The 14046-nt window shown below is 39.1% G+C and overlaps 1 protein-coding gene across 5 annotated transcripts in view; it reads right to left on the reverse strand.

Annotated features, from left to right (window-relative positions):
• The window catches only part of GADL1 (glutamate decarboxylase like 1), a 157743-nt gene that overhangs the window by 41886 nt on the left and 101811 nt on the right, over window positions 1-14046 (reverse strand). For 4 of the 5 annotated variants that reach the window (XM_081072483.1, XM_081072481.1, XM_081072485.1 and 1 more), the window contains one exon: window positions 13412-13501. The exons of the other annotated variant lie outside the window; for it this stretch is intronic. In XM_081072483.1, the coding sequence (XP_080928609.1) occupies window positions 13412-13501 (90 nt within the window). The remainder of the gene's footprint in view (window positions 1-13411; window positions 13502-14046) is intronic. 5 annotated transcript variants of the gene reach the window in all.

Consider the following 14046-nt stretch of genomic DNA (forward strand, 5'->3'; position numbering starts at 1 on the left):
ACCCTCATTATTAAACACTCTCAGTACAGTGTCAGGGCCGGTTCCATGGGTGTACAATCTGTGCAGGGGCACAGGGGGCCTGAGCCCCATGTTTCCTTCAATTTTCTGCTATCACCATTTTGAAATTCTTGATAATTTTGGGAAAAGGGGCTCTGCATTTTCATTTTGCCCTGGGCTCTGCACTAGCCAGGCTTGGAATATCAAAGCTCCAGATGGCTAACCCCAGTGGGAAACACTACCACACTTTCTTCATCTCCCCTTCCACCAACAGTATCATTAATACACATGAGTGAATCTTGGTTGATAACAGGGGGATTTCAATGCATCATCCTGGTGATAAAATTTATCAGCTATTTCCTCCTATGGGTAATTCTCCTTGTTTGATCCTCTCTTCCCTGCCTGGCGCTATCTCTTCTATCTCTTCCAAAACGTTGCTATTTTACAGTAGCTGCAACACAGGGTAACAAAGCTGTCACAGGAGTATATGGAAAGGGTACTCATACTCAAGTATCAGAAAATGCTTTAGGGGTAAGCCGAGGGGTTGACAGTCCAATGTTAAGGTAGAGTCAGATACAAGAAGTCCCTCTATACTAGGTGAAAAGATGTAAGTGGCTTAGAGAAGACTGGATCATAGCCATATTCCTTCATTGGAGGAAACAAGTACTTATCTCTGGGGCCTCGAGGAGGAGACTGCATGTGAGCTAAGCCACAAAGAATGCAGAGGTGGAAGAACATAGAAGAAAGACACCAGAGACAAAGGCAGCAGTGTGGGAAAATGCAAGACGCTAAGAACACTAACGTCCATCTCCATGATTCAACACTGAGCACAAGGGTTGGCTTCAAGGGTGTGTGACCTGTGGAGTCACACAAGGCCCCACACTTAGGAGGGTTCCATGGTTGGCTTAATGCTCTGCTGTCACTGTCTTGAAATTCTTGATAATCATTTCTGAAAAAGGGGCCCCCGATTTTTATTTTGCTCTGGACTCTGCAAATTATGTAGCCGGTCCTACTTTGTAGCACGGTGTAAAACGGCTTACTTACATGCACTATCCATTTAATCTATAAAAAGGCATTATTATAATGATGCTTTGCAAATCTATATCATAGCATTATTACTGTGATTTTATTGAGAAAACTGAGGCACAGGGTGGTAATGTACTTTCCAAGCTATACACCACAAAGAAGTAATGAAGCCAAGATTTGAACCTCAGTCTTTCTGTCAAGTTGATGTGTTTAAAAACGGTGGTAGGCTGACTTTCCAAGTAAAGACAGGAGCAGGTGGCTCAGTTGGCTGGAGTGCAGGGGACATGAGGAGGACTGGAAGGTGACAGAGTAAGAACGTTGAATTAAACTCGATCACTGCAGTCCCTGAATGATTATATACTCTTTTCTTTGGGACAAAGGGAAACATGGAGTGACATGATCAGGGTTGTATCGGAGAAAGTTTATTATTGTAATAGTGTATACAGTTATTTGTAGGGGGACAAACAAAAAGGCATGAAGAAGACATCTGAGGCTCACATAGTCCTTCAAACATGGGGTAACAGGATTAATAACAATGAAAGCTAGTGTTTAAGGGGCATTTACTCTGTGTCAGACACCGCACCTGAATTACACTATGCAATCCCTATCAAATCCCTTTAAGGTAGGTACTTTTTATTATCCCCATATCATTGATAAAACAGAGGAAGCAAAGGGGAGTTTAAATAACTTGGCCATGGTTACACAGCCAGCGAGCTGCAAAGGTGTCATTTGGTTAACTTCCATGTCCAGTGATTTAAACTCCAACAAATATCCTAGCCAGATATCTTTTAAATAAAAAAAAATAATAATTCTGAAATACATATGAAAAATTTTAAATATAATATTAAACAGCGCTTTTTTTTAGAAAAAGAACTAGGAAGGTAGAATTTTAGCAGCTTTGAGAATCAATTATAAAGCAATAACATTTAAGATCTTTTGTCCCTGGCACAGACACAAAAACCCAGATCAATAGAACAGACTGGAAAATCCATAAATAGAATAAAGCATTTTTAAAAATGTAACACATGATAAACAAGCTTCCCATAATAAAAAGTGTTAGGAAGAATTATTTAGTAAATCAAATTGGAATAACTGGATAACAATTTGGGGAACCGATCAGGTTAGATATATATTTTTATACTATACATAAAAATAACCTCCATAGGGATTAAGGAGTTAAATACAAAAACAGTGAATGACAGAAAACCAGCAGGAGATGGAATAGAATATTTATCAGATTTATGAAAGACCAGTAACTTCAGCTTTGAAGCAGTGGAATAAATCATGAAGGAAAAGACTGACAGATTTGAATACATAAAAAATTTAAAACTTCTGTACAATGAAAAAACAGCAAGGCTGAAATAAAAAGGACATTATACTGAGGGCAATATTTGTATTCTGTCTGACAAAGAGGGCTTTAAAACTCAGACTATATATAACCTCATTCAAATTTATAAGGCAAACATCAGACCTCAAAACATAAATATGTAAGATATGGAAAAAACAATGAATACATAAGAGGAGCAAAATCAGTACAGAAAAAAAAAAAAGAAAATTGTTCAGCCCACCAATAATTAAGACAACAAAAACAAAGCAAACTTAAGGTTTTTCACTTTTCTAACTAATATTTCCCCCGAACTGGCCACACCCAATATTGCCACAGTTGGATCGAAACCTGTGTCCTCATTCCTTACTGGTGGCACTGTAAATGGATACAACCTTCTTAAAAATCAGTATCACGTCACATAGCCAGAGTCAGGCTCTAAACCACATTGATTTTCATAATCAGCAATTACATAGTGAGCAATTTATCTTCTAGATCTCCTAAAAGCAAAAGTGGATGTGGGCACCAGCCAGTCATCCCTTGTTGTTGATAATGGGAAAAATCTGGAAACATGAGTGCCTGCAATTAAGGGAATGGTTTTATAAGCCGTGACACAGACTGTGGTACAGGGGAAGACGTTTGAAGCTTTTCTTTTCAGAAGTTAAGTCCAAAGGGATGAAGACAGAGACAGGTAGCTTGAAGTGAAGCAATATTAAGAAACAAAATCACAAAATATTTCCTTTACAGCTGTGAGAGTCTGGGTGAGTTTATCATTTGTGGGGAGCAATACATTAAGGGAGAAAAAATGAAAATGTGTGTGTGTGTGTGTGTGAGAGAGAGAGAGAGAGAGAGGGAAGAAAAGCAGAGCGGGTAGGAGGGAAGGGAAAGAGAGGGAAGAGAGTGGTGAGCATGCAGGTATGATGAAGTCCCAGGCAGGACACTCAAAGGTAAACACGGAAGAGACTGCTGTGGAAATGAGGAAATGCCTCCCCCCTCTGGAGTAAAGATGAAGAAAGAGAAACAAACAGCTGGGAGTGAAGATGAGGATCAATTCGATCCTGTGAGAATTTCTTACTCAGGTGAGCCTTTCTTGGTTTGGCAGAATCCCGGTGCCCTGAATCCTGTAACATTTTATAACTGTATCTAGTGTGTCACATCCCAGGTAGGAAAGGAAAAATGAGCAAAAGTGCCACCAGGGGGCAGATTTGGTACTGGCAAAGGGGCTTTAAAGATATGAGGGAAAAAGAAAAAGAAAAAAAAAAAAAAACCCTCAAAAACAAAGCATTTTCCTTCAATACAAGGTCCATTCTTTGTTTTGCAGCAATAAATACTGCATCGAGTCCAGAGCAATTTCCTTAATGCTTGTGTTATGGATATGAATTTTGCCCCATAAACTCCGGTGTGTAAGAAAGGATAAGTACTTTGTATCCTTTAAATAAAATTAAATCTAGCCTTAAGCCACTGTTCCTACTAGACCAGGTTAAAATCTCAGTGATTGTTATGGCTCACACAGCGCCCCAGGGTCCCACGGAGGTTCTGCGAGTCTTAGCCCGTGCTAATAGTGAGGTCCAATATATGACATGCTCGTGATTCCTTGCTACGCTGCGACTGCGCTATGTCCTTTCCTGGTAACAGTGGGCAGATTCCAACATCTGGAACCCCCCCCCCACACACACACATACACACACACCCCTTCTTAGGGCACTCAAAGAAGGGAAGCTGGGAGTCATCCCTATCTGTGGAACTCTTCCCTCCTGCACCCCTCTTTCAGCTCTCTCTCCCCTGTGCCTCCTGTGCCTGCCTCTCTGCTTTCAAAATCTTCACCTTCCTCGATGGGTCTCATCATTGGCCAGCGGAGCGAAGATGTAGCGGAGACAGACGTCCTCAAGAAACATGCTTAAGACAGACCTGGAGCCCAGAGGCCCTGTCTTGTTCTCAGGATGAGGAAAGGAGAAAACCCAAGAACAGAATACACTCATATAGCCTAACTGTGTAGCCACATTTGCCACAAGATTACAGCTCCTAAAATCCCCTGTTTGCAAATCTGGCAGAAGGTGACAGTGAGTTTCCTTTTTCTGGTAGATGACCGAGGCATCCCTCAAAGTTGATGAGGGGCCGGGGAATGACCGTCAGGTTAGCTGCCCTGGAGGAACAAAGACAGAAAAGGGACGCACCCTCACCTCGAAGAGCTTCCAGTGACACATGCACAGAAACAGGTAATGGTGGACTGGTGAATTTAGGTAAGCATGGCAAACTAAAAGCCTGAAGGCCAGATCCCCCTGCCAAACGTACGCTCGATTCTGTCCATCTAGCATCTCTTAGAAAATAAGACCTGACCACCCAGATCTGCATTCCCACATGGCAGTCATCATCAGGAGCTAAGCAGAGGCTACTCCCTTTAGCTCGGCCCCTGCTCTCCAGTTTACCACTGTCTCCCACTGTGTTGTGCCCAGTCTACTTCCCTCATTCATGCTACTTGTCTAGCTCCTATAGGTATTTGGGTTTGCAACCCCTGACTGAGTAAATGAAATAACAGTCAGGATACAGTGGGCAAGTGTTCCATAAAAATTAATTAAACTTCTGCCTTTCCTCAATGCTCGCCCTGGCATATCTGGAAATTCAGAATTATTTCAGAAGGACCTTAAGATGTGAGCAAAGACTAAAGAAACTGGCATATTTAAGTGCAATCCACTCAGTTCATTTGCAAATGTTATAGACAAGGCCAGCTGTACTCCTGGCATCGAGCAGAGTATACTGATACTTGTGTGCTAAACAATAAACACAAAGAGATATTTGTGAAATAGATATTATGAAATGAATGCAGTTCTGTTCTTTGGCCTCATTTTCCATCACTGCTATCCAGAGTTCCCCATGGATCAGCCAGTCACCAGTGGACAAGTGTACACTGGTGTAACTGAGCTGCAGGAAACTCACACATGGACGGTCCAGTTCAGAACTAGTCTTGCCCTGACTTCGGGCCTATGAGCTCAGCCTCAGCCTACAGAGACACCCAGCTTCATTTTGCTCAATGTTAGTTTTCAACAGATAGGCCAAGTGCAGAATGCTTCCACAGTAAATTAGAAAAGTCCAACAGAAACAAGAGGAGGGAGTCTGTTAAACTTAGGAGAGAAAAACAACGGGATAAAAAGTTATTTTTTAGCAAGGACATCTGTAGTTGTCTGGCTTTCCTGGTGAGTTCAAGTTTCTACCCATGAAAATCCCTCTCTCTGCTCCTGAAAATAATGTTTAAAAACCAAAAACCTATATAAATCAATCAACTAATTAATAACAACAATTTAAACATTCTATTCTATGCATTGAAAGGTACTGTTTCATAAAACCCATGTTTTTCCATTGTGCATGTATATCCAACAAGAATGTCGTTGGAATCTTTGGTTGCTTGAAACTTTATACATTCAATGGAGTAAAGCTCTTTGGAAAGACTATGACTAAACAGTTAGGGAAGAGAGATGAGCGTAAAATCATAAAACGTTCAGAATACCCCATGTCCTTCAGCAGAGGGACACCCCAGCTTCCCGGGTTGATTTCTGAAGAAGGCCATACCAATATGGGACGTACGTATGTGGCTCCTGATCCTTAATCGCTGAATGACACAAGAAGAAACTGATTACAACTAGTAGTGTGTATCTGACAGATTGTAGATAATAATACCACTGCCGGAGGGAATACATAAAATAGCAGCCTTTTATCTCAGGTCTTTAATAGTTTGGGGAAAGAGAACACGGGAGCTACAAAACATAGAAAATTCACTAGCTATGCATTTTTGAAATCTGCATCCCAACCACTATCAGAGGAGAACCTCTCAAGTCATATTCAGAAATATTTTATTTAGAAAGCACTTCTATATTAGATTTTCCTTAAATACAAAATTTAAAGAAAGTGCAGCTTTAAAATGAGTGATATGCACTAGAAAATAGGATTTTTGGAGACTATATTATCAATTTTATATCATGGGGTTAAAAAAGAAGCTCATCTTTGAAAATTAAGCAAAACGAAACACACTGTTGCACCTTTAAGAAAAATGGGTGTTTTTGGTTCATAATATAAAAGTAAATGATTGGATGTACCAACGGCACAGATGGTGATGGAAAGAAAATTAGAATCAGAATCCTTAAGAATATACAGAAGCTCTCCAAATGTGTATGAGTTCTTATGCACATTTGTGAACACACACATATACCTGCACACACATCCTGCAGAAATGACTGGAGCACAGCAAGTGGCCCTGAAGCCCCGCCTACAATCCCAGGAAATGGTCGGTTTGGATGTCTCCCTTGTAAGGCTCCTGGGGAAGCACATCACCCTGCCCAGTTTATGCAGTCTCATTTTCAAATGCTGTTAATCAGAAACCTGCCAAGGAGAATACTACCTTCTCTCTAAAGATATCTGGAATACCATATCAAGTTATATGTCAAATAAGCAATAAAACAACAAGTCCATCAACTAGGTTCTAAAAGATTTATCCCTCTTCTTCTATTGAGGAGAAAGGAGCCTGTTATAAATGACTAACATTAATCACAAATCTGCAGGTCAGCAAATAAAAAAAAAATTTCTTTTGAAATGACCATGACTAAGTACAGAAAGACAACTTGTTAATTACTTTTAAGAATGTAAATTGGCAAAATGTAGAGTGATTTATGAAATGTCAACAAAAGAGGAAATCTCCTTCAGAACACTGAGTAATGATGAGACAAAAGAAACTAATGAAATTTTCAATTACATTCCCTGGGTCTTACGCTTTCCAGTTTATCTCTGCAGTCTATCCCCAAGTTCCTCACCCTCCATATATGATCACTGGGGTGAGGCGTTAGAAGAAACAAACAGATAAACTAATTGTAGGCAGTTCTTTAGAGAGCAAATTATAACTACTACAATGCTGGAAGCATCAGAGAGCCCTGGGAAGCCTATTGATGATCTCACTATAGACCACCAGTGGCAATGTCTCTGATCTTAAAATCAGTGCAGATAGTGTGGAAATTTGAGTAAGGAGAGAGAAAGAGAGAAATGAGAGGGAAGACAAATTATATACTATGTCTGGAAACAAGTCACGAGAGAAAATAGTTTGCAAGCTAATTGATTGAATAGTTACAATCATGATCTCCTAACAAAACTATCCCTTGTAATATAGGAAGAAAAGATTAGAACATCTCCTAATAGCGAAACAATTTTAAATTCATTCTTAGAAATACTTGTATTGTGTCTTTTTAAATATACATACTATATTTATAAAGTAATGCATATAGATAATTTCAAAACAATAAGCACATACTGGGGTGAGTGCTCAATTATTTTTTTTTTCGATTTTTTTTTTTTTCAACTGTTAGGAGTGTGTGGTCAAATCTTGGATAGCCTTTGTCTAGAGAAGCACTCAAAGTAACCTATGGCTTCTATAGGTCAATTACTCTATATTTTGGTTTATTATTGCTGTTGTTGCTATTTTCACAAAGCAATATCCATTAATTGTAAAAAAGAAATTAGAGAAAACTGTAAAAGAAAGGATGAATCACTATAACTCTACTATATTTTGGTACCAATTGTTTGTTCCTTATTCAACCATGTATACATTTTATATGTATATAAGTACATGTAGCATATACTTTTTCAAAATTATCAAACTATAGTGACTGTTTTATAACACATTTTTAATTAATAAATTATGAATATGTTACTTTGGAACATAATTTTAATTACCTATACATTAGAAATTTGCATTGAATTACATACTAAAATTTAACCATTTCTCGTAGTTGAATATTTAGGTTCTTTTAAATTTTTTGCTATTTTAAATAATGGCTATGAACTTCTAAGTAGCTTTTTTGCCACCACAATTCTATAACTATTTCAAAGGATACATTTCTGTAAGTGGAATCTCTGGAAAAAAGTATGTGCCAAATTAAGATATTTGATATGTTTTATAACATTGGTCTTCATACAATTTGTACAAATTATTGTGCCCATCAGCAGTTATGAGTCCCATGATGTTCTCTAGGCATTAACAGTAAAACCACAGTAATTTGCTGATTTGATTAGTGAAAGCTATCCATTACCGAGTTACCTACCAGTTTCCTGTTGGAAAACTGGTGAAACTCCTCTAGCTCACTTTACTCATGCAGGAATCTCAATCCTGGAAGCCACAATAGACTGAGTTGGAAATACCTGAGGATCAGACATGGAGGCCTTTGGATGCCAAGCAGATGGGACTAGATTTTATCCCATAGATCAGTCATTCCCCAAGGAATGGAACTACACTCCTAGGGAGTATATTTTGGAACTATGAGTGGATGTTTTTGTTTTCACAATGTCTGGGGTTGCTACTGATATTTAGTGGGTGGGGACCCAAGATGCCAGCTGCCATGCAATGTACAAAGCAGTGTTGAGCGATGAAGAATTCTGTTCATGCTTTGCACAATTTTCAAATGTCCTACTGGAAATGCATGAGGGGAGAAGCCCAAATACGATTATCCAAGCCCACAACATAACTCTATTTTACAATGCAATAGTCTGTGCCAGTTTTTAACAAATATTGTTTTCTGCTACCACGTAAACCAAGGGGACAATGTTTTCTTCAGAGCTTTACCAAGGGCTGTGCACCATTTTTAAAAATTACATTATTAATACCACACCATTCCTGTTAGTGGTATCACCACAATCACCTACTCAGAACAGTCTGCATTTGTATGTGGTTTACATTCACTGTGATTCTAAGAGTATGTGTGAGGATCTTATCACTTCCTCATGTTTTCTAATATTGTCATGCCCAAGCATTTATGTAATGAAACATATTTCATTATTATAAACTGATTTATTTCTTATTATTACACGTAAGGCCTTCTATTGTCTTTCACAAAATTACATGTAGATAGGTCATTGTTTCTATTGGTTTCATTTTAAGAAAAGAAACATTAAGAATATTTATTCTAAACAATGGTCATTGGGTCTCTACAGTTGAAAACTGCTGCTGCAGAGCACAGGAAGCTCTTCAGAAGCTTTCAGCAGGAGAGTGATAAATGCATGATAAAGCAGAGCAGGAGGTATGAGTGTGCAGAAAGTAAGAAAAGAAATGGGAAAAGGAGATGGTAGGAGGCAGAGACCAGAAAAGAGGCAAATACAATCTGGGTAGGGAACTAATGAAGACCTAGAATACTGCTTCCCTGAAAGAATCAGAAAGAAGAGCATTTTATGGAGGACATCTTAAAAAGAGAAGTCGTTGGAACGCAATGATTGAATATAGTGTCACAGAGTGACTGTCATATTGTTATTAGAATGCAGAGTGACTGTGTTCTCAAAAATAGTCTCACACATGTGCATTCACATTTGTAAGCTCATACACACACAGACACACACAGACACACACACACACACACACACACCTGTACACATACACACACTTACATACTCTGAAACTCTGGATTCATTCCCAAATAATCCCTCTCCCCTCTTGCTATCAAAGGGAAGACTTATCACACCACTGATTCTGAAATCTGACAGCTCAACCTGACAGTAGGCTGAATTGAAGGGGCAAAGCCTTATTTGGTTTATTTATGTGTGTGTGATTCTTTATCCAAGATAAACCCCGAAATAAATTTCAAGTGTGCTCAAGCACTCTCCAGGTTGTAAATCATATATTGCATCCTCGTACTATAGTAAGCATAAAACCACATAGATCAACAATATATCTGTCTGTCTGTCTATCTATCTATCTATCTATCTATCTATCTATCTATCTATCTATCTATCTATATGCCTCCCTTTCTTGCCAAATTCATGCACACACACCCACACAAAGAGAGAGAATAAAAGGAAACTAAGAATATGAGAACCAATGATAATTTGTCTGCAGCGTACATGTTTACTAACCAGAAGCAACCATAACAATGAAAATAGAATAATATTAGGTTGGACAAAGGAACCATGGCTGCAAATGGCAGTAAAGCATTTCCAGAATGAAAGACTAAAGAATCATGGATATTAACCATAAGAGAACAAATGCTGGCAAACACTGGGGATAGAAGAGAATGTCCTAATTTACATTCAATTTTACATTCAATTTTCAGTTAAGAATAAAAATGCATTATATACTGAATTATCTGCTGTTAGCTTCTATAGGCATTCTCAATTTTGAATTTTCTGATAATAGATAATGTAAATAATTTCTTTTTTTTAATTATAGATTTTGGGCACAATGTGATATAGCAATATTTCTTTAAATAATGGAATTGTGAGTCGAATGTATCTCCAAACATAATGGAACTATTTAGTTATCCTGACCTGTGTCTGTGTAACAGCACTGAGTCAGTAAAACACAAGTATCACATTCTTGGTTGCTTTTCTTAACAATTGAAACATGAGAAAAATGGCCACCATTTCCTTCTCAACTATAAGCAATTATTCTCCCACTACACCAAAAAATGTCAATCGTATTCCATCAAAGTGGAAAATGTCCCTAGAAACCTCACCATTAAATTCTCACATTGTCCACTTCTTGTTTCTTTTTTATGGGTTACTTACCACCTGAAATGTATTCTTCAGCGCTTTCCTATTTGCAGTGTGTGACAACAATGCAAGACAAATCCCACGGACTATGCTAACCGCCTAAAATAGGTAATGAAGGGCTGCAGTCAAGTGCCTCTGTAGTCAAAGGCACAGATAACAGCATCCACGTTTCCCCATCCCTGCTGCCTGATCTCAGGTCTGACAAGACGGGAAATATTCATATAGTTAGTGTGTATTATGCTACAACGCAGGAAGTTTAATGAGTCATAAATAAAGAGAAAATCACCTAAGTCTAAAAGTTGATGCTACAGGTGAGGTTATAGGTGGCTGCAGCTTAAAGGACATGGTCTTTCCTCTTCAGCCTAATTAGGCACAGACTCCAAGCTCCTCGTCATGGAAGACTATGACCCCATGACCCACCCTCTGCTGGCTGCTCTCATCTCACCTCCCACCACTGCCCCTTTGTAACCCCTGTGGGCTTCAAGTCACAACCCCTTCTCTTAAGACTCTGGGTCATCCTGTGGTATTTCTTTCTGGCATCCACTTCTTTACAATTTTGCCTTGACTGGAATCTACTTACTGCTCAAGACCCTGCTCTACCAGTGTCCCATATCGGGGTAGCTATCCTTTCTCTCCGCTTTCACTGCAAACAGAGTTTATCTCCATCTAGGCACCTAGTAGTTACCTTGTGATTGTCTTTTTACTCATCTGTCCCCCTGAATATGAGCTTTTTAATGGAAGGAACTGAGTCTTTTTGATGTTTGTGTCCCTGGTGCACAGTACAATGAACATTCATTAAATGTTTGTCGCTCGCCTAACTAGGAAGTTTTTTCTTTTCTTCTAAAGGGCAAGTCCAAGGGCTTTGCCTATAGAAGCTGTTAAAACTACCATTGATTTTCCCACAAAGGATAGGGAGGGGTTTGTAAGTCAGAGCTTCTTCTAGCCAGAGTCATGGAGCTAGTGTGTTTGAGAGGGAAGATACAAGGGGTAGAGGATCACCTAACATGATGGTACCAACTGTAGTGAGCTCTCACTCTCGGTGTCATGGCCACAGAATCCTCAGGGGAACTCCCACTGGTCCACTTCAATATACACTATGTCCAAGCAGCAGGGGAGTGGGATCAAGTAGTGTTGGCTCATAAGACTTCATAGCACCTGGGAATCTGGGTTACAGGCAGGATTCAACTGGCAGGGCCATGCTAGGAGAGGAACAGGTGAGACCCATGGAGTCCCGACAGCCTGGGGCTTCCCCTCACTCTGGACTGTCAGCCCACACCAGCTCTGCGTGGAGACACTTTCATGCACATTTTGTTCAATGATCAGTTGAAATCCACTGCTGGCATCACTTTTCTTTTTTATCACATAAGCCCCGTGGGCATACGATGTAAGGGCTTTCTTTGTTGGTAGAAAGAACAGAAGGTCTCGCACTCACAAAAGATACCAGATTTAGACTTTTCATATTATCTCCAAGTGAGGTGATACAAACAGTCATAGACATGCACTAGCGTAGTTGAAAGAAGAAGCAGTTCATCGAGCAACTTCAATCTGTGTCCAATTACAGGATCACGCCTTCTGAAGTGCACTGCAAATTAGAACTTTTGGCCACCGTAAACAAAGCTGCAATGAACATTGGCGTACACGTGTCTCTATAGAGAAATGCTTTTATATTTTTGGGGTAGATACCCAGGAGAGCAATTGCTGGGTCATATGGTAATTCTATTCGTAATTTCTTGAGGAACCTCCACACTGCCTTCCATAGCGGCTGCACCAGTCTGCATTCAGTACGCCAATGTTCATTGCAGCTTTGTTTACGGTGGCCAAGACATGGAAACAACCAAAATGTCCTTCGATAGATGAATGGATAAAGAAGTTGTGGTACATATACACAATGGAATACTATTCGGCGTTAAGGCAAGATGATATAGGAGCATTTGTGACAACATGGATGGATCTCGAGAGAATAATGCTAAGTGAAATAAGTCAGACAGAAAAAGCAGAGAACCCTATGATTTCACTGATATGTGGTATATAAACCAAAAAGAACAAGACAAACAAATGAGAAACAAAAACTCATAGACACAGACAATAATTTAGTGGTTACCAGAGGGTAAGGGGGTGGGGGGTGGGTGATGAGGGTAAAGGGGATCAAATATATGGTGATGGAAGGAGAACTGACTCTGGGTGGTGATCACACAATGGGATTTATAGACGATGTGATACAGAATTGTACACCTGAAATCTATGTAAATTTACTAACAATTGTCACCCCAATAAAATTAATTAAAAAAAAGGGAAAAAAAAAAGAACTTTTGATGAATTCTGTATCTTACAAATAGTGTAATTAGCTTGAATTTGTATGTATCATATGTTAAGTTGTTAAATGTAAACAATGTTCACAACGGTTCGGCATGTCATTAGTTTGTAATAGACTAGGAACCACCTTTTTAATTCTTCAAGTTCTTGCAAGTACAGAATCTATAATAGGATCAGTAGACAATGGCAATGACTCTTTTTCATCAAAATGAAAAATACAATTTCCTTATCACTTACCAAATTAAGCTTTTCCCAGAACTCAGGTCCTTCTTTCATCTCTCTGAGGCTTGGTGGAACGTACCAAAAGCAAATATTGGCATATTCAGGCTGAGGATTAAGAAAATTTGAAAATTGTTTTGTTAACCTAAGGTTATCTTAGAATGCAATGAAGCTCTTAGCTAGTGTCTTTGAGATATCATGTGTGTATTGTGTTGATAAAAAATCAAAATCTTATAGACATCCATTCTGCTTGACTTCTGATAACAGCCCACTGGGAATGTTTCTGCTCTGTTGGGTGCACCTTCTAGGTAAGGCATGAGCACATGATTAAGAATAAACATAATAAAGTTTGAAGCTGACTCAACTCAGTGCTGACTGTCAGCACCTGATACACACATGCCCAGAAATGCCCTGGTTCCTCCCTCTGCAACCCAAATCCTTAAGTTATTTCTTATACCCCATGTCCTTCCAATAAAGCCCTCTCTACTTAAGGTAGCCAACATTGTCTTCTACTACCTGCTACACCTGACAAATGCAAAATCCCTGATTACCTGTGATGTGACATATGACATATTTGGGTTTCATTTAACCAGCCCTGTCATGACCCTAGCCAATACAGCTTTGGGGAAAAAGAGAAAGAAAAAAAAAAATCA

The sequence above is a fragment of the Rhinolophus hipposideros genome (genome assembly GCF_964194185.1).
Source record: "Rhinolophus hipposideros genome assembly, chromosome: 14".
NCBI lineage: Eukaryota > Metazoa > Chordata > Mammalia > Chiroptera > Rhinolophidae > Rhinolophus > Rhinolophus hipposideros.